The sequence below is a fragment of the Protopterus annectens genome, chromosome 1.part0 (genome assembly GCF_019279795.1).
Source record: "Protopterus annectens isolate FY-2018-M chromosome 1.part0, PAN1.0, whole genome shotgun sequence".
Taxonomy (NCBI): Eukaryota; Metazoa; Chordata; order Ceratodontiformes; family Protopteridae; genus Protopterus; species Protopterus annectens.
The window spans coordinates 1,812,989,736-1,813,011,281 of NC_056725.1; the positions used below are offsets into that span (position 1 = coordinate 1,812,989,736).

Below are 21,546 nucleotides of genomic sequence, written 5' to 3' on the forward strand. Positions count from 1 at the left end.
GGAAAAAAACACTGGCAATTCAATAGATTGGTTAAGGTTACTGACTGACGCTACTTTGGGAAGAAAAGAGGGATTCGGTCTGAGAGAAACCCTGTCCTTATGAAAAATCAAATAAGGGGGTTTGACTGATAAAGCTTGAAGCTCTGAAACGCGTCTGGCTGACGTGATGGCAACTAAAAAGACAGTCTTCCAAGTTAAGTATTTTAAATCGCAAGTGGCTGCAGGCTCAAAGGGGGGTGAAGTAAGACCCTGTAGAACAAAGTTTAAGTCTCAAGGCATAACAGGTTCCGATACCAGAGGACGAAGTAACAACGTGCCCTTCAGGAAAGCCTTACAGAGTCTATGTGCCATCAGGCTAGGCACGTCTGCGACATGAAAGGTAGAAATCGCTGCCAATTGGACTTTAACGGTTGCGGCCGCTGAACCTTGGTTAAAGAGCATAGACAAGAACTCCAATACAGCCGAAATTGGAGCTGTGTAAGGGTCAATCTTTTTGGCATGTGCCCAGATTGAAAACCTCTTCCATTTGCTGTAATAAATCTTCCTGGTCGAGGGCTTATGAGAGGAAGATAAAATATGAACCACCTCCGGCAAAAAATGATGAAGCCTAGCTAATGACGGAAGTGGAGTAGCCAGGCTGTCAACCGGAGGGTCCGAAGAGAGGGATGGAGCTGCCCTGACATTTGTGTCAGTAAGTCTGGTTGTGGGTCCGGAATCCAAGGAGCGTCCATAAGGTAGGGATGGAGAAAGGGGAACCAGATTTGACGAGGCCAGTGTAGGGCAATCAGAATCATTCTGCTTCCCAAGGATTGTGCTTTCTGAATACCCTTTGACAGCAAGGGGACTGGAGGGAAGGCATATAGTACACCGGAGGGCCAATCGTGGACTAGAGCGTCCCTGGGTGACTCCCCCTGTGGGGGGATCAACATGAAGTAGCTGCTGCATTTGGCATTGAGGGGACTGGCAAAAAGGTTGCAGCAAGGCTGACCCCACCTGCGGAAGATCTGTTCTGCAACTTGACAGTTCAGGGACCACTCGTAAGGCATCAGAATAGCTCTGCTTAGCCTGTCTGCAATCACATTGGACTTCCCCGGAATGTGCGTTGCCACCAGAAAACGTTGGGAAGACACTGCCCACTGCCACACTCGCATGGCCTCTCTGCAAAGGGGATAAGACCTGGTTCCTTCCTGCTTGTTCAGATACCACACCACTGACATATTGTCTGAGTGGATTGCAATAGTCCAGAGAGGAAGAAAACTCTGAAGTGCTTGCAACGCTAATATCACAGCTCTCATCTCCAGGACACTGATATGCAGATGCATCTCGTGTTCTTGCCACGTGCCTTGGACTGTCCTGCCTAGATAATGCCCCCACACCCCATCTGGGAGACATCCATGGTCACCGTGGCAACCGGGGGCACAGGAACGAAGGGCTTTCCCGCATTCAGGTTGTCGGTGCAAAGCCACCAACTGAGATCCTGTTTGCACCTGTCTGTGAGGAGAATAGGGTGAGAAAGTGGGAGACGTTGAAGGGACCACTGGGCAAAGAGTAGCTACTGAAGGAGCCTCATATGTAACCTTGCCAGTGGGACTAACATAATCGTAGCGGCCATTGTTCCCAACAGTTGGAGGACCCATCTTGCCTTCGCTCTTCTGAGAGGGAGCAAGGCGTGAACTTGTTGTTGTAGGACTCTGATTCTTTCCTGTGGTAGAAATGCCCGCATGAGGACGGTGTCTAGTTCGGTGCCTATAAAAGTGACACACTGTGAGGGCAACAAGGCAGATTTTTCCCAGTTCAATGTGATGCCCAACTGTTGACATATGTTGATAGTAGCGTCCCTGGTTTGAAGTAGTAGATGCCTGGTGGTGGCAGTAAGGAGACAGTCGTCCAGATATGGAAACACTTCGAATCCCTGACGTCTCAGGTGAGCAGTCACCACTGACATGCATTTGGTAAACACCCTGGGGGCTGTGGTGAGACCAAAGGGCAGGGCTCGAAACTGAAAATGACTGGCTCCCAGCCGGAAGTGCAGGTGACTTCTGGATGCCCTGTCCATCTTTATGTGGTAGTAAGCATCCTTGAGGTCGATGGAGCACATCCACACTTCTTTTCCCAACAATGGGAGAATAGACTGCAATGTGACCATTCGGAACTTGGACTTTTGCAGGAGTAAGTCCCTAATCCGATCTGATCTGAGGGGACATGTTGGATGGCTCCTTTTTCTAGCAGCTTTGAAACTTCTGAAGCTGCGTAATCCCATTGACTGGGTGGAACATCCGGGATTTTCTTGGTTGGAGGGGGATTTGACGAGAAGGGAATAACATATCCTCCGGAAATTATTCGTAGAACCCATTGGTCCTGGGTGATGTCTTGCCAGGCCTCTGGGTATAATGTGATTCGACCCCCCGACCGGCTCCGGAAACGCACAGTAGGGCCACCCATCAGGAGCAGCGGTAGGGAGAACCATGAAAGGAATCGCGGTCTCCCGAGTTGCGGGGGCCTCCTCTGCCCCTAGGGCGGCATCTCCCTGAATACCCCACTCCCCTTGGAGGGGGGCTCACCTTGTGCACCGGGAAAAAACCTCTGTGATTTTTTGAACCACATTTTGCCACCCCTCTGGGCCTTGGGATAAGGCCTAGAGGAAAGGGAAAAACAGACTCCTACGGCAGACAGAGTTTTTCCCTCCTGCTTGCACCTGGTGAGAGTGTCTTTCACCTTAGTTCCGAACAAAGAGCAACCATCAAAAGGGGCGTCGGTGAATGAAGACTTGAAGGCCTCCGCGAAATGGCAAAGGCGCATCCAGGCCTGCCTCCTAAGTGCAACTCCTGAACTTGCTGCCCTACTCTCTCCTTCGGCTGCATAGAAGATTAGCCTCATGGAGGAGTTTGCAATGGAATTGAGGGTAGACAACTGAGCATTGACCGTCTGAGCCACCGCCTCAGAAACGTTACCAGTGAGAGTATCTCCAAGCTCCTTGAGGAGATCTCTCTGGAGTCATGTAAAGTGTGATAGATAATTCAGTGACCGTAAGGTAAAGGTCATTGAAGAAAAAGTACGCTTCCCGTATCAGTCCATGGTCCTAGACTCCTTGTTAGGGGGATGGACGGTGGAAGAAGTCTCGGCTAATTCCTTCTGAGTGGCAGCTGCCACCACCATGCCATCCACAGGGACTCCCTTGGACAGAAATTCCTTATCAGGAGGAGCAGACAAAAATTTATTGGGTCTCCTGGGGACTGGTTCCACAGAGTCAGGGGTTTCCCACACCCTTCGACAAACCAAATCCAGAAGCTCGTCGAAGGGTGGAGATACCCAGGAGGCGGAGGGCTGAGCTCCAAATGCCTTCAGGAAGACCGACTCCTCCTCGGAGGGGGCTTTGGATGAACAGTCACCTCTTTGCTTCAAAATCCCTAGGATGTCAGAGAAAGAAACATCCTCAGAGGATGACTTCGGGGATCCCTCTGATTCCTTGAGGTCGGTGTCTGATGTGAAAGACTCATCCTGGGAATCTATGTGCTTCCTCTTGCACATCTTCTTTCTGGGTGGCTCCTCAGGCAAAAACTCCGAGGGGCCATCAGAAATGTGGGGACCACTCATGGGGGTACCCTGAGGCCTTGGGGCTCCGCTGTCTAGAGATAGAAGGTGATCACAGACCTGCATCAGTGTAGAAGGGGACAAAATGACCGACCCGCATGATGCCGCTGACGACCTGGCCAACGCGCTCTGCATGGCTTTGAAGGCTGGTCCCCCTGAGTCCGAAGAACGACCAGCCTCCGAAGCCATGACAGGAGTCAAACTTCCCCGTGCCAAAGCACCGAGAGGGAGACTAGGAGCTGAGAGGTGTCCCGAAGCCTCTCCCTCGGGTCTGACCGAAGAATCCTGAGTCCTGAACCCCGTGGACGGCGCCGATGGGGTCGAAGCTGACGTCGGCACTGATAAGCCAGGAGGGGCTGTTGGAACCGACCTAGGGACATCACGCGGAGCCGAGCACTCCGGCTCCGAAAGTTGTGGTGTGCTTGGAGGAGGAAGTATCGAAGCAGGTTGAGGGACCAGCTCCGGAGCCGACTGGGTCGGAGCCGAGAACAATTTTGCCAGAACTGGTGACTGAAGGAGTCTCTGCACCACTCTTTCGACGTCCACATCTGAAAAGGTCCAGGAGGATTTAAAGGATAGGGAAGGAGATCGAGACCTCCTCTCCGAAGGGGACCTGCGAGGAGGGGATAATGGCCTAACACTAGGCAATCAGCTTCGAACAGGTTCCAAGAAAATTGGAGCTGAAGCAGTTTCCATGACAACTGACACTTCCTGAGGCCCCCAAGAAAATGGAGCCGAGGATGTCGAAGAAGACTTTGCTATTTTCTCCGGTGGCTCAGAGACTGATGGAGCCGGAGATCTCTTTTTTGATTTGGAAGATTTAGCCTTAGAGCTGGAAGCACTCTCCAAACCCTCCTTGAAGGAGGGTTTCAGAAGTCCTTTCAAAATCAATTTATTCTTCCTTTCCTGAAGAACTCTCGGACTAAAAGCATGACAGAAGCTGCACGACTCCTGGAGATGAATCGCTCCCAGACAATATACACAGACGGAGTGTCCATTGGTAATGGACATTTTGTAACTGCACCTAGAGTACTTCTTGAAGCCCGAGGGCTTGTGCTCCTTAGTATCTTTGGATATAGTTAACCAACAAACCTAAATAGAAGTTATGTCCACTATAACGCTCGCCCATGTGTAAGTTCATCTCACATTCTACTTTCGTTACGCATCGATTGCCGCCATCTCTGCTCCAAGTCGGCTGCTGCAAGCTCTGCGAGAAGAAGAAGCTCGGAATCATCTAATACCACAATCCCCTCTGCCTTTACTCAGTATCTAGTTTGCAAGCAAACCAGTCTCTAGAGAGACACACATGCTTACACATCACATATGCACAGAACTAAGAGTTCTATATATATATATATATATATATATACACATTATATATATCAACAACTGCAAACACAACAAAGAATGCAGCAGAAATGCCAGTGCCCCCAGGCCAAACTCCTAAGAACTGAAAAGGGTTGGAGGGAAGGTAAGAAGGTTAAGGAAACACTCCAGATGGAACGTCTATGACAGGATCATAAGTCTGATATTGACTTAACTCAATCCGCTACATGGGATAGTGTTATGGTTAGCGCTCCCTAGCTCCTTGAAGTGATCCTTTCTGTTGAAGGACGAGCTTGAGCACAGAGAACAGTAGGTTGCCCTGTACCTTATCCCTTGAAACCTTTATATGTGGAAATGACCAATGAGCATGAATGCATGTGGCAGCCACAAGCAGCGGTTTTAGTGGTAGGCGCATGTACTGAGTAGATGGAGATACCTTTACCAGGGAATGTCCTGAGACACTGACAAAAGTCCTTTGGGTTTGTGCAAATAGACATCTCTTAAAGATCAAAGAAACTACTTAGAAAGAGCTCAACGCTAAATCAGCAGTGTTATCAGCAAAGGCCACAAACAGTTGATCAGTTTTCTGTCCTCAAAAAAGGATCTTGCAAGAGTAGAACATCTTATCCTATCAAATTTAGCAAATATTGTTGGTGTTTTTCTTGGAGAAGGAACATCCTTTTTGCTGAATTCAATGGACTGATTAATGGAGTTAATAGAACAAAGATTTAGGATTCAGGATGAAATATTCTGAGTTAGGAAAACAGAAATAAGGTCAGATGGAAGAGATGTCAGAGAGAGCTGAAGTCTGTCAATCTTATTAGCGGATGTAATGGCTAGAGAGAGAGAGAGTCCTCCAATGGATGAAATGGCTACCAAAAATTTCAACTGGTAAGACAAAAATTTTAATGGGGGCAACAACAGACTCAGAAGGAGGCTGGACGAGGAGGCAACTCAAATGGTTTGATATGAGGAACTCCTCAAGATTTACAAAGATCTCTGTGGTAAAAAAATAGATTCAACATTCTTTCACATGGAAATTAGATGGCACAGCCAAGCCAACTCTTAGGCACATGGAAACCACCCTGATGGAACAATTCCATAAAAACTCTAATATTTTATTCAAAGGAGCTATAAAAGGATCCACTCTGCTGTGTATTCTATTGAAAGGAAAATGCCCATTTTTATAAATATGTTTTAGTGTCGGAAGGAAGCTCGAAGCCATGGCCTAGTCAATAACTGTCAAGTAGAAGAGATCAGAGATCAGACCTGGAATTATTAGAAACTGAGCCCGGTGAAGAAAGAGCAGAGCTGGGAAGTTGAGGACGAGCAGCCCAAGCTGCTAGATGGAGGGACAGGAGCCAGGATGGGGAATCCTGATGCAGTGTGTCAATGGTAAGGATCTGGGTCCAGGGCCCAGGGTCCCCGAATGCAGTGTGTCTTCAGGAAGGGAAAGCAAATTGGAGAAACTTTGATATCAGGGGAAATGGAGGAAATGCGCATAGACCTGGCTTTCTGGAGGAATCAATGCGCCCTTGGGATGGAGGAAATGGAGGTAACAGGCAACAGAAGCCTGCATTTGGCGCTCATTGGAGACGCAAAAGACCTATTGAGTCTACGTATGCAAAATAAGACCGCCACTGACTGGCTGAGTTTGGCTGCGGCGGTAAAAGAAACAGAGGCTGGCTACGATCTTAGAAACGTTGGAAAATCTTTTTATGTATTGGTTGTTTAGGGACCACTAGATGCCGCAACTATTGCCAGATTCTCATGGCATTCTTCTGTGGCCTGAATGACCCTGATAGGCCTTGCTCCTTTATGTACCAGACTACAGACTATTGCAGATTCTCAACCCGCCCTCTCTGCAGAGGTTCCTGGAGCAAGTCCCCCAGCTGCTCTGTACTGCCTCAACTCACAGACATGTATGTGTCTGCAACTGCAAGAATTCAGAGGAAGAAGGGGACCAAGTGTCCTGAAAGCTCTGTCACCACTCCATCACCCTAGCGTCTTGATTCAAGTGAACTGCTCCAAGTGTTGTGGAAATGGTCTCCCCTCTGTCGGTCCCACGCCTGAAGCCACCAGTTTAGGTGTGCTTCTGCATGTGTTCGCGAGGTGCTTTGTGTGTTAGAGGTATATGTTGCTTGTGTGTTTGCAGTAGTTGGTAGCCATTGTAGAGTAAGTTTGTGCAACCTTGTAGAGTGTTCTGTGTAGCCAGAAGCGTACTTAGTCCTGAACAGCCTTCCTTTTTGCATTGGATTTCAGTACCAAGAGAAGAAGGGTGGCGTGAGAGTGAAGAAGTTGTATTGCAATAGTCGAAGATTAACTGATGTGTGTTAATTCTGCCCTACCAGTTGTAGATACTTGTGAGAGAAGAAGTGTAGTAGATTTTCTGTGAGTTACGATGAATCGTATTTGAACAGTTTATTGAAGAGCCTAGTTTCGGCCTGTACTATGAGGTATGAAGGTGGTGGCAGAAAGGAAGAGCGTGGGTGGTGGCAAACACCTGAGTTGAGGCGCCTGGGTGAGATGAAGCCACTTGGCAGTGGGTGGTGATAGCCACTGGGGCTACAGGTCAGACGAAGACACTGGGCCTCAGTGGTGAACCAAGGCAGGCGCCGAAAGAAGCGCAAATGATCCTCCAAAGAGTTGGGCGAGAAATGATCAGTGGCATCTTCGATCTATGGAATGTGGGGAGGAAGTGAGAGGTAAGGGCGGCCTCCTCGAGAGTTGAGTACCATTCGGAATGTTCTGGAAGACGGTTGTGTTCCTTCGACAGTTGGAAAGGGCCTTGTGGTGTGTTTCTGGTTGGATGAGAAAAGAACCTGAGCGTTTCTTGGAACTACTTGCTGGTGGAGAAGGACCCTAGGTCTTGAAGTTTCAGTAGCTTTTGTTGGTCCTATGTTTCCTGTTGCTCTTTCATTCACCTGCATCCTGGAGTCTTTCCTTTGGGCTGGATGGATGGGAGTTGGGTATCGGAATCCTGCCTGTAACCACGCTTTTACCCACTTGTCTGTAGCGCACCCAGCAGGCCTAGGGTATGTTTTGCCTCGACTAGGGGTATGGCATTGAGCAGGACAGTCGGGCCTCTCAGGAGTGCTGGAAAGGTTTACCAGGAGTGTGGTAACCACGTGTTTACCAGGCCTGAGGAATTATGCCAGCCCTTGCCCTTCACTTCTGCCCCTCACAGGGCTGGGCCTCGCATCACTCTGTGTGCCTGGTTTCTCTCCTTGGGGATTTTCAAACACTCTGGTCCACCACGCTGCCCTTTTGGTTTACGGTCTCCACCTTCCCCACCAAACGGACTCTGCCTCAGAGATAGAGTCTGGGCTGAAAAACCACTGTAAGAACATCCTTTGCTTTTCAGCCAAAGAGAGTGGTTATCAACAAAATGGGGGGCACCTGAGGACCTGAAGCGGGCTAAGAATGAATATAAAGGATCAGGATGAATCATTCAGACAGAAATAGAGAGTCTATACTTCGAACCTTCGAGACGTGTTGCATCAGCTGAAGTGGACGAAGTTCACACTGGATGGCCGCCATTAAGAAGCTAAGCATGGTTGGGTGAAGTTCACAATGGATGTAAAATTGGAGGTGAAACCCAACTCTTTGACTAGACAGCAATTAGTGTAGGTAAATTAGGGTTTAGCCATCGTTCAGCATGATGGAGCCGCTGAACTAAAATGCGCTTCCCCGCATTGCTTCCATCTTCCTCTCTGCTTTCTTAGGTATGGACTAGTGAAGATTGTAGTTATCTCCAGAATGTACACTGCCACCACCATCTGTCCATGGAAACTCCTTTTGTTAAGTAGTTTCGTGATCACATGGAGGTTATATACCTAGAAAGTTTCCTACAGGGATCATTCCACTGTGGTGCCGATCCCACGCCCCTAAGGGGAACAGAGGGTTCCATTAATTCGTGTCCTGACCCACACCTTAAGGCACAAGGTTCCGAGCACCAAAGTTATATCAGGAAACCAGCCTCCATGACTTCCAGCAATATACTTTCAGCCTCCTCTCTGGATCAGGATCTCCAATATGTCCGAAAAGAGACATCTTCTGCCAGTGAGTTACCGAGTGACAGGAAACAAGGGGGAAAGTATCGATGTCAAGGACTTTGTGGAGAATCCAAGTGTCTCCTCTTAGGCCAAGAATTTCCTAGGGGGAGAAGGGTGGGCTGCATCCCACTCTCTTCACCTTCTGAACCACCTACGGGTGTAGGAGACACTGGTGCTCTACGTGGCTGAATCTCAGGTCTCGACTCTGGACGGCCCTTATGGGGAGGGAGGATAACGGCCACTGATGTGTGAGGAGTTTGTCGACTGATCCTCATTAGGCAGACAACACCTTCCCGAATCAGCGATCTCTCGTTCAAGAAATGGAAGAATCCCGAGATTGCAACCGGAAAGCATCCTCAGGTGGCATCGAGCCGAATCGAAGGACCTACCGGAATTCGTCGAGGGGAAGAGTCGAACCGAACGCCGGTTCCGAAGATCACTCGCCCCGGAAGGACAGACAATCAGGTCGGTGACCCCCACCCCCGGGATGGAGTGAGGTGAGAGGAACAAGACGGGAGAAAATCGGTTCTGGACCCCAGGGCTCCCACAATCAGAAGATCACCTCTTCCGCTCCAAAGACTGGACCGGTCCGGAGGAGGAAAGTTTGATGAAGACAGAGGCTCGTTTCACAGACACACCAACACCGGAAAATCCGAAAACAGGATAACAATCACCAGATCAACCTGCACCACCCATCCACGATCACATCGAGGTGACAAGAGAAGAACGAAGAACCATGACCAAGACCAAGCCGACAAAGACTGTCGATGGAGGGAGAGGGGAGGAAGGGTTCCAAGACTCGAGGCTCTCTCAAACTTCACAGTTGAACACTCGTTTGGATGAAGTGGAAAGTTGAAGTAACCATCCTTGAAGAGCTCGGAGTCGGAGAATTGGAACTGGACGCCAATAAAGCTTCAAGAGATTTCACCATGCCTCAGCACAAGGAGCCTCCTGAAAGGAAGGTTTTAAAACACCTCTGTCCATGAGTTTCTATTGCTTATTCGTCACTACCCTCCCACCCGGGCCGTGGATTGGGAACAGTCCTCTTGTATCTGGAGGCCAAGGCAGAGTAGACACAGAGAAGGGGTTGTCAGTCACTGACATTTTTTGGCCATAATTACGCTGGCTTAAAACCTGATTTCACTTTATCAGACATTTTACAAGTAAGATAAGAGTCAAGTCCATGTTAAGAGTCAACCGTGGTAAAGTCATCAAATCCACCAATGTGTCAAGGAACTTGTCAAAATTCTAAGTTGGTAGGCCTAGCAACTCTACTCACAAGAATTAAAAAACGGCACCGAATTCAACCTAACCATACACACAATCACAACCACTATCAAAATTACAACTAGAATATTAGAATCCAATTGTCAATAAAATTTAAAGTTCCATCCTTATCTCAAGATGCCGAGCTAGCTCCCCAGCTCGCGACCAAAGAACAACGGCAAACGCAAACTAGCGTAACCTAATGCACCAAGACAATCAAACACTGAATAAAGGATCAACGGTCAGACAATCACAAGGTAGGAAAAAAAACTACAGCATACAAAAAAAAACACAAGATCTCTAAGTTAAACGATCCTTAACAAAAAACACAAGGGAGAAAGGACTAATACCTCTAATTTAAATGGTACTTAGTTCCAGATAAACTTAAAGACACAAGGAAAGCAAGGGGACAGACTATGTCCTCTGACTGAAAACGGGCCTAGCCCATTGGAAACAGCTAGTGGAATACCACAGAAAAAAACGATCCAAAACACAAAATTTTCACAAAACCAGACAAGAACACACAATAGCTATTAAAATAGCTTTTTGTTTGCAATAAATTTCTCTGATAAGGAAGAAAAAAGGGTACTTAGCCACAGCCAAGAGTGAGACCACATCCGAGCTACACGAGCGGCAAACGAGATCTGGGGATAAAGAGCAATGCAGCATGGGATACCATCTTAGCCCAGCCAATAGAAAGACTTCGAGCTAGAAAAGTTTGGCCGAACCCACAGGTACCAATATAGGTGAGATTGGACTACATAACATCATACTTTTAAATTTCTAGCTATAGGGAGAACCTATGAAAATATTAGAGGGGGTGATTTACGTAATGTCACAGAAGAACTAGAAGCGAAATGGATAGTGAGATTAAGAGCAGATAAGGGACATGGGATGAATGAGTATGTCTCTTTATGGCCTAAATTGAAATCTAGACAGCTTTTTGGATGATCGCATTTTGAATAGCTGAAGACTCATATTTTATTACCATTCGTTTATTATTGTATTTTAAGGTACTACCAATCTATTTATACAATTCGTTAATTTATATTGGCTTATGTTTTTAATAGGATGTGACCATTTTAAATGTGAGAAAGCAATTGATTTTTATGTCATGTGATTTTGGGTGGGTATGTATAAATGTAAGGGGTAGAACAGATCTTATTTTATTGACATCTAAAGAAGTGCAGTTATCCACAAAAGCATTTATGTCTATTAAAGTTTTGTGCCTGACCCTACAGCTGTCTCAGAGTCCTGCTGTTTTTATTCGAATTTTGGACATTTGTTGCATAAAGAACTAGTGAGCTTGAGAGCACTGGTGGCTGAGTTGTGTTTCATTAGATTATAAATGATGTATAATGTCTGTCAAAATGGTTTGTGATGTATAATGCTTGCAACTGAGATTATGTCAATATGGTTTATTTTCATTCATATAAATGTATAATTTTCTGTGCCATAAGTGATAATTTAAGAAAGATGTTCCTTATTTTTTTTTAAATATCACCCACAGTACCATTTGAAGAGTGGACATGTGAAGATGGATAAGATTTCCCTTGTCTCATGTGAGAAGATCCACCTGGTGATGTAATTTGTGGTGATTGCCCCTGGTGCTGTCTGGGCCAAAAGCGGGTCACCAACAACATTTAGGGAGAGTTCTGCTTGATCTTACGCAGAAATCTTGGCAGCAGAGAAAGAAGAGAAAAAGCATACTGGAACATTCCCTTCCAAGGATAGGAATGGTGAGGTATTCAACCCCAGTATCCTGAGAAATTCCTTGCCCATGAGACAGGACAGAGGAAGAAGAGACTAGAAGAAGGTTGTCAGAGATAAAATCTTGGGATCAGGAAGACAAGCCAATATGGGAATGGTCTGAATCCTACAACCAAGACAAATATGATCTTGGGAAGGCATAAGCACCGACTTCTTGAAATTGACGGTGAACCCCAGACTTTGTAAAAGACAACTGGTAAACTGAAGATCTTGTAGAAGATTGCTGGGAGAAAGAGCCTAAATAAGAAGGTCATCTAGATAAGGGAGCATCTGTATCCTTCAAAGCCTGCAAAAAGCAATGACAGGAGTGACATATTTGGTGAATACCTTAGGGGCAGTAGAAAGGCCAAAAGGCGAAGCAGAGAGTTGAAAATGAGAAACAGAAACAAAGGTAAAAATTTCCTGAACAGAGGGTGAATAGGGATGTGAAAATATGCATCCCTGAGGTCTAGAGAGCCAAAGAGAAACAAAGTCTTAAGAATCAACGTCCTGAAAAAGGGACCTTCAGAAAAGGGTTAAGGAGAAAGAAGTCCAGAATTGGTCTCCGAGTCCCCTTCTTTCAAGGAACCAAAAAAAAAAAAAAATCCTAGAGTAAAAACCTCTTCCCACTTGGGTGGATGGAACAGGTTGAATGGTGCACTGATCCAAAAAGGAAAAAATCTTTGGAAAAGAGAGTTGGTCTGGAGTAGGCTGTGAAATGCCGGGGAGGGGAGAGATTTCCATATCATGAAATACCCCTGATGAATGACAGACAGCACCCAAGAGTCTAATTTGATTTGTTGCCAATGTGGGAAAGACAAAGAAAGGCAGAGAGCCAAGGGGACCTGGTGGAGGGGAAGAGGAGGCAAAATGTCAAACAGAAACAGCCTAGTCCTGAAAGAAAAGTTTCTGTTAAGTAGGAGTCTGAGTGGACTTAGCAGGAGGAATACTCCTGGATCCTTTCTTACCTTTGGGAAATTGAAGAGTTTGCCTATGAACAAAGGCAGATTTACAAGGGTAATTCCGCTGAAATTTGTGTATAGGGGAGACATAAATATATTTGAGTTCCTGCATGGCCTTACCCTTATCCTGGATTGACTTGAAAAGGTCAGCAGCAGCTGTCTCAAATGATGTTTATTATCCAGAGGAGCATCCAAAGGTTTGGCTTTAATATCATCAGGCTAGGCCTGAAGACAAAGCCAAGAATAATGCCTCATCACAGAACTAGAATCAGCAGTCCTGGAAGAGGCCTCAGCAACATCATAACTGCATTATATGAGTCACAAGCAACCTGGGAAGTTGACTCAAGCAGGGAAAGAGCCGAAACTTCCTTTTCTAAATCAGGCAGATTAGTCACAACCTTGGCTACCTGAGAAAGGAGAGCAAGACATACCTGGTCATGTGGGTTTGGTAATGAATAGCCAGAAATTACAAGGTGGCAGCAGTATTTACTTTCTTACCCAACTTTTCCATAACTTTACTATCCTTATCAGAAAGAAAGAGCTTAGGAGAAGGCAAACGTTTAGAAAGCTTATCAGTTAAGACTGAAACCACAGAAAGGTCAGCAGAAGCACATCTAAACAAGAACTCTCAGACACCTTGTAGAACCTGTCAGGTTTCTTAGGGGCCAGGAGCTGAGAGTCAGGAGCTATACAGGCAACAGAGAAGGTGTCGAAAAGTGCTGTCAGCACAGAACGGACTGCAGATGGCTTAGGTGACTCCATTTGTAGACGCTCATAGTATCTCTTTTGAATGTCAGTGACCAGGGAGCAATCCCACTTAAAGTACTCCAACAGTATCCCCAAAGGATAATTCTTCCAAGAGGGAATCCGAGTTCAAAGAATTCTCTTTGTCTTAACTAAAGCTTAGAGGAGAAGGAATATGCAAGTATTTCCTCCCCAGAATCTAGGTCCATTTCAGAGGAATCCCATTACCTTGTCCTCTTAACAAGTGTGAAAGACTAGGGAGGAGCAGAGACTGACATGCCTTGAAGAGGCTTCAAGGCCATCAAGGCATTAAACAAGTCTAGAGTAAAATCCTGCCATTCACGTTGGGGATCTTTAGTAACAGGGGTGATATACTTGTGTTTTTTCTTTTTCTTAAGAGAGATGTCCACCCTAACAACTCTCATCAGCTCAGGCCCTTGGCAGGATTCACTGATCATATCAGGAATTTCTTCCCAGACAAAGATTTCAGGAATTCCCCTCAGCCCCTCAAAAATAATCAAACATGGCTCCCCATCAATGTCCGGAGAAGATGTATGAAAACCCTCAGAGGACGTGCAAAAAGTTGGATCCATGCCTGCCTCCTATGGGGTTGCGATAAAGGAATCTGATGCAGGCACCAGATGGCCTGCAAGGCTTTCACTAGTTCTAGGGAGATGTCTGGTGGAGGCTGGACAGCAACCATATCAGGCCTAGACTTTTTGGCCTTTTTCTTGGAAGACAGCTATCCTTTGGGATGGGAGGATTCTACCATAGCAACCTAAGCCAACAGTTGAAGATTCTGGTTCTCAAGGTATATGGAGAGGAAAGATAAATGACTATGGACTGTCTTAGAGACAAACACTTGACAGATAGAGCACTGTGTATGGTTGTGGGAAGCACCTAGGCAAAAACACACTGGTCATGATGACCTTTATGGGGAATCTGCCTTCCACACTGACATTTTCCCTTCTTGGGTAACATGAACACAAGTAACAACAGTACTGAAAAAAAATGGAGAAGAAACCCCAATGGGGCACTTATCTGAAGACGCCTTGGTAACTAGCACAGGAGACAGATTTTCAGACTGTCAGCAAAGAAGTTCTGTGTAACTGCAGCCATACATCACCTTTATGCCTTGTGCAGGGAGCATACGTGTGATGCACAGCACCTATACAATTCAAAGGCTTTGGTATACGGGCCAGGAGTTGGGCTATCCTTGACAGTAGATATTTTCAAGAAAGAATACTGTTAACAGTGATATGGAAGGACATATGGAGGTATAGCAACAGATTTAGGGGTGTCCATATTCAGCAGTTCACAGTACCTTTCCTTTGGGTCAGAAATATTTTTACCCTCCCATATGAAAAATCCCTTCATTTTAGCTATTGTGTCGCCAAAGGAAATTTCCTCATTAGGGGACTCAGGAGATAACATATCCTCTCCTTCAGAATCATATCTGGTAGACAACAATCCTCTTTTTCAGAAGTGGAAGGAACTCTCTTCCTCTTAATAGAAGTAGATGCAAAACAGGCATTGATGATTGAAAGGACTGAACAACTTTAAAAAGCCCTTGAGCAAATTAAACCAATTTTCTGTGTTCCCTTTCTGACTGAAAATGGTAGAAGGGGAAAAAATAGAAGTTATGTTCTTACCATTTCTTGCTGGATGGGTTCGAGCGACCTCTCGGCTCGACCTCCAAAAAAAAAAAAAAGCGAGTTGCTTCCACAGAACCACTGGAGAAAGTGACCTGAAAACTTGATGAAGGAATATATGCACAGAATAGCATATACCTATATACAGGTCTGTCCAGGCTAGGGGAAGGGAGGGGGGACGAAGAAAGAAAGAAGAAGACTGTCCATCTCGCCTTCATTCTTCTGGATGGGACCGCTGCCCCTAGCACCTTGTCCCGGTGGCCTATCGAACAGACTCTTGAGAACAGTGGAACCAAAGTTAGCTCTATGTCGCCTTCTGCATAAGAGACAAACAACTGGAATGCAATTTTGTTCAGACATGTTAGAAAAGTTAGGAAAAACACAGGAGGTCAATGCTTTGATTTAGGTTAGACGCAGAGGCTACTTTAGGTGTCCCAAGAAGGAGGAGGATTTCTAAAATCAAGGACTATTTGGATGGAAGATGGGAGCTATCAAAATATCTCAATGCATACAGAAGTCCCGGGGCCAAACTTATGGAATCCTTGGCGTCTCAGGGAGAGAAGTTACCACTGCATGCATTTTTGATATTTCCAACGCTGCTTGATCCCTTTGAGCGGTAGACGAAAGTGAAATGGCATAGGTAGTTCAGCAAACGATAAGGTCAAAGGCTGAAAACATCTGCAAAGAAGTTATGTACTCACGATAACGTTCCATGTGAGTTGTTCATCTTGCCTTCATTCTCACTGATGGGTTCGGAGCCACTCCTCGGCTCCGACTCGGCCAAATGCAAAAGCTCTAGGTCTTCAACCAGCTCGTGGCCTACTCCCAGTCCCATGATGTACTGGCGCTTCCCTCAGATCTGGTTTGCAGCCAACTATACTGACAGGTAACTACCCCAGTAAGAAAAAATAAGAATACAGTAGATAAAAACTAAATATCACCAAGATTTGTCTCAACTTCCCAGTCCTCAAGAAATTCTTGGTAGGGGGATTGGTGGGTGGGACGTAAGAATGAAGGCAAGATGAACAACTCACATGGAACGTTATGGTGAGTACATAACTTCTTTATGTGAAGTTGTTTAATCTCTCCTTCACTCTCACTGATGGGTTAGCGTCCCAAGCACCATCTTTCTTGGGTGGCTCACGGAAGTATATTCCTCAGAACCATGGAACCAAAGGAGGCCCTGTCCCTAGAGGCCCTATCCAATTTGTAATGAGTGATAAATGTATGAGGTGTAGACCATGTGGCTGCTGCACAAATGGAATCTATAGGCAGCTTAGCTAGAAAGGCTGAAGATGCGGAAACAGCCCTAGTTGAGTGGGCCTTTACTTTACGATTTAGTGGCATGTGCCCAGAGCTATATGTAAAGGAAATGCAATCTGATAACCATTTTGAAAACGTGGTTTTTACCACTGGAGTACCCTTCTTTGAATCTGAAAAGGAGATAAAAAGCTGTTCTGATTTTTTAAAGTCCTTAGTCCTGTCTAAATAGAATCGAAGTTGCCTATGGACATCAAGTTTGTGCAGCATATGTTCCATCTTATTAGTATATTTGGGGAAAAAACAGGTAATTCTATACTCTGATTGAGGTTTGTCTCTGAACAAAAGTTAGGTAAAAATGACGGATTTGTTCTCGGTGAGACTCTGTCATTGTGAAAAATCAATTATGGGGGTTTAATGGACAAGGCATGTAATTCTGAAACTCTTCGAGCAGAAGTAATAGCTACTAGAAAAATGTTTTTCCATGATAAGTATTTCAGGTCACAAGATGAGGCTGGTTCAAAAGGGGGTAAGATGATTCGAGAAAGAACAAAATTTAGGTTCCATGGTGTAGCTGGGGATCTACTAGGTAGTCTCAAATGGATAGTACCTTTAAGAAAGGCTTTAGAAAGTCTATGGGACATGATAGAAGTCCCTTGATCACCAATATGAAAATTAGAAATTGCTGTCAATTGAACCCTAATAGTTGCTTCATTAAAAAGCTTGGTCAGAAACTCTAAAATGGATGCAATCGAAGTCAAATATGGGTCAACATTGTTTTGGGATGCCCATATGGAAAATCTTTTCCATTTACTACGGTATAACTTCCTGGTAGATGATTTATGACAGGATGTTTCGATGTTCTGAGCTGCAGGCGAGAGATTCTGGAACCTGGCTATTCTTGGAATTGGAGCAGCCAAGCTGTCAATCTGAGGGTATGAAGTGCATGATGAAGTGCCCCTGATGAATGAATCAGAAAATATGGAACTTGGTCCAGGATCCATGGTTCTTCCAGTAGATGAGGCTGAAAGAAGGAGAACCAAATCTGATGAGGCCAATAAGGAGCTATTAGAATAATGGTCATTCCCAAAGTCCTGACTTTCTGTAGGAATTTGGGTATCAGAGAGAACGGGGGAAAAGCGTAAAGGAGACCCAGGGGCCAATTGTGTATGAGTGCATCCCTTGGGGTATCTCCAAAATTGGGGATTAGGGCAAAGTAATTGTTGCATTTGGTGTTGGTAGGAGTTGCAAACAGGTCACTGCAAGGCTGGCCCCATCTGCGGAATATCCTTTCAGCTACTTCTTCTTTAAGGGACCACTCGTGAGGCAATAAAATTGCTCTGCTAAATTTGTCTACTATCACATTGGATCTCCCTGGGATGTGCGCTGCTATCAGAAAGCGCTGGGTGAATATTGCCTACTGCCATATTCTCAGGGCCTCTCGACATAAGGGGTAGGATCTGGTTCCTCCTTGTTTGTTTATGCACCAGACAACTGACATGTTGTCCGTCTGTATTGCAATAGTCCCTAGAGGAAGAAAGTGTTGAAAGGACTGCAACACTAATAGTACCACTCTCATCTCTAGGATATTAACATGCAGATGAGCCTCATGTTTCTCCCATGTGCCTAGGGCTGTCCTTCCCTGAAAATGTGACCATCTGCAATCAACATTTTTTGTCCACATTTAGGACACTTCTTAAATCCAGATTTAGCTTTCTATTGCTGAGACATGACAGAAACTATCAATAACTAACTGTAACTATATAATAATGTAACTGTTAAACAAGGCAAAAAACACACTATATGCCTAACTATGAAGGAAACACACAATACTATATATGAGATAACCCTAATAAAAAAACAGGGCTCTAACTCTTACAATATCTATAACTACAGCACACACAGTATAAAGGAACTACTGCCCTAAAAATCCAGGCTCAAGCTTAACACACTCTAGGGTAGGGAAAAAAACACTATCTAAACAACTCTCTAACTTAAACGAGTTGTGAAAAAAAATGGCCTAGAAAAACACGGCCACTAATAACAAGCAAAACAAAAGCAAACACTAAGTTTTAAGCTAAGTAAGAAAAACTATCTACTATTAGAACTCACTAGTAAGCTAACTATCAATTTTTTCTGAAGAAATACCAAAAAATATCAACTTATACTGGCCAGAGCTGTCGAAGAACTCCCGATCTTTTGCAGTGGCAAACTAGATCTGAGGAAAGCACCAGTGCATCATGGGATAGGACATAGGCCAAGAGCTGGTTGAAGACCTCGAGCTTTTGCATTCGGCTGAGTTGGAGCCAAGGATCGGCTCCGAACCCATCAGTGAGAATGAAGGCGAGATAGAACAACTTCACATTATATGTTTGTCTTTTGGGACTGTTTCTTGGGATTATCTAGATATATGGTATGGTCTTTGAAGTAGAAGTCTTAGTTCTGACATCCATGAGTGAGTTTTGATGTCCTCAATGACAAGAACATGGAGTATACAATAATCCTTGGTTCTCCCTTCTCAGCTGACTCATCTGGATGAATGCTCTGATCGGTCATGCAAGGGTTCTGAACCATAACGGCCTCAAACTGGCCACATTACAGGGCCCAGGAGAAGTAGATAGATGGTCTGGGGACTACAAACACACCTTGAGGAGTCATTAGCAATAGACCGCATAAGAGAGATTGAATTACTGTTATCATCACTCACTTCTCTCAACAATGTTTTTTTTACCTGAGGGGAGGTTCCACCACAGAGGAGGAAAATGTCAAAGTTACTCAACTCAAGTCCTGAAGATGTTTGTTTTCAAGAAAAATTGCAAAGTGAGTGTAATTTACTCCTTACAGTCTTAGGGGTGAAAGACTGACAAACTGAACAAGGTATTATATTCAGCCCCTACACAAAATCCACATCTAGTGTGGGAATCCTTGCACGAAATTTGGTGCCCACAACTACACCTTCCTTTTGTGACAGACATAAGAAGGATTTACAACAAATATTGTAAAAAAATATAAAAGGTCTCCAATAGGGTACTTATCTGCTAAAAACACTAAGTTGAAGACAACTGCAAGGAAACACTAAAAGCGATGCTGACAGGAGTCGGCATGTACACAGTAGTGGCAGGAGTTTTGGCACTTCTGAATATCCCCTTATACTGGCACATTCACTTGTGCTATGGGCAAATGCATCGCATGGGAGGAATGTGCCTGAAGTTTTGTACACTGGCTGGATGCATGTAATCCTTGGCAGGATATATCCCACTTCTAATGGCTACTACAGCAGTGATCTAACAAAGAGCACTGGCAATAACCCTGTACTAATAATACCTGAGCAGAACACAGTAAACCTCAAAATAAATTGGGGAAGTAGCCTTGGGCAATTTAAAACCCATCTGAAGGCATTTAGCTATGGATTTAGCCATGGGAAGAAGCCAAAAATAGAGGAGAGAGCTACAGGGTATAACGGATAGGAGGAGGTACAACAGCAGTCAAGGAAAGTTTTACCCACCATGCACAGCATGCACAGAGTATCTAAGTCCTAAGAGATAATGAAGGTTTAACCTGTTTAGTAGGTCACAGCACACCTGACTGATTCTAGTTTGGCAGTGAGGTCACTTGCAAACAAATCTTTGAATACAGCATTTCCAATTTTCTCACAAGTTCCCTGCAGTTTCAAAGTTGTTGGAGGATGAATCTTCATATTCTGAGCCAAAAAATGAAGAAGTGGAAGTTTTGGGCATCATAATGATGAAAATACAATCTTTTGAACTATTGGAACAGTAGCCTTATCACAGGGCAACAATGAAATATGCAAGGTTTACTGAATGTAATAAATAAAATAACATGGCTTATCCAGCTGTTATCCGTAAAAGCAAAGGATACTTAAGCTGGAGTAAACAAAGAAAGTGAAGCATGCCGTTAATGAATGTAATGTCAAAATGGAGAAAAAACGACCACTTCTGCCAAGCTGAAGAAATGTATGCCACCTGCATCTTCTGACACCATGCTCTGTCTTCCACGCTGAATTTCTAGTAGAAGCAATAATGCATAATACAAAAAATCAAGCACATAGCCTTAGCAAATAAGCTACACAAGAGAGAGAGAACCTGTCAGCTCAGTAGTTTGTTCACACGTGTATAACTTTCACCACTTGGCTAAATATTCTTAAAGGGACACTCCATTTGACTACTTTACACATGCCGCAATATGCTGAGTTTTTGGTCTTACCTTCTTTCATATAGTCTTCTCTTGCTCGACCAAGTTTCAGCATTCTATTAGCATCTTCCAGGTGAATCTCTAGTAAGTTATTCTTGCCTTGCATTTCCGATACTTTCTGCAATATTCATGTGTAAAGAAAAAATGCAATGTTAAATCAAACACCATATATCAAGAAGAATTAACAATATTTAATTTAACCTGCAGAGTTTATTCATACAGTGAACCTGACAGCTTCTTTCTTGTATGGACTAAGTGGGTACCAAATGTCTTATGCCAGCAGATTTGTACTTTAGTAGGCAAATACATTTCTTTTTACTCACTCCACCCAAAGCATAGTTTTAAACAGATTAGTATAGTATAGTACCAAAGGATAACCCAGACTTCTGAGTTCATACTTGTTTAATGGCTGTGATAAACAACAAGATAAAATACAACACAGCAAATGTATCATAAAGAAAACAATAATACACAGGGTCAGTCAAAATGCTCACTTTATTCATTTCACTGGACCAGTACAGATGCTAAGGTATAATCTTCTGTTGTTTTCGGCCTACAGCACTGTCAGTGGAGCAACAGGTAGCACACTCAACTTTGGTTGTGGGTTCTTTTCCCACTCCAGGTGATTGGATTGCTGGTACTGAAGTGCAGCATTAGGGAGGTGCACTGCAGTACCAGCAGTGCAGCATTTGGGAGGCACTGCAGTCCTGAGTGTGTCGTGCTTCAGAT

General features: G+C 44.7%; 1 protein-coding gene across 1 annotated transcript in view; it reads right to left on the reverse strand.

Moving 5' to 3' along the window:
• The window catches only part of CCDC152 (coiled-coil domain containing 152), a 1,110,728-nt gene extending 1,089,796 nt beyond the window's left edge, over positions 1–20,932 (reverse strand). Inside the window, exon 1 of the mRNA XM_044069728.1 lies at positions 20,830–20,932. Coding sequence (XP_043925663.1) covers positions 20,830–20,923 — 94 coding nt within the window. The 5' untranslated portion in view covers positions 20,924–20,932. The remainder of the gene's footprint in view (positions 1–20,829) is intronic.
• Positions 20,933–21,546: the final 614 nt, after the last annotated feature.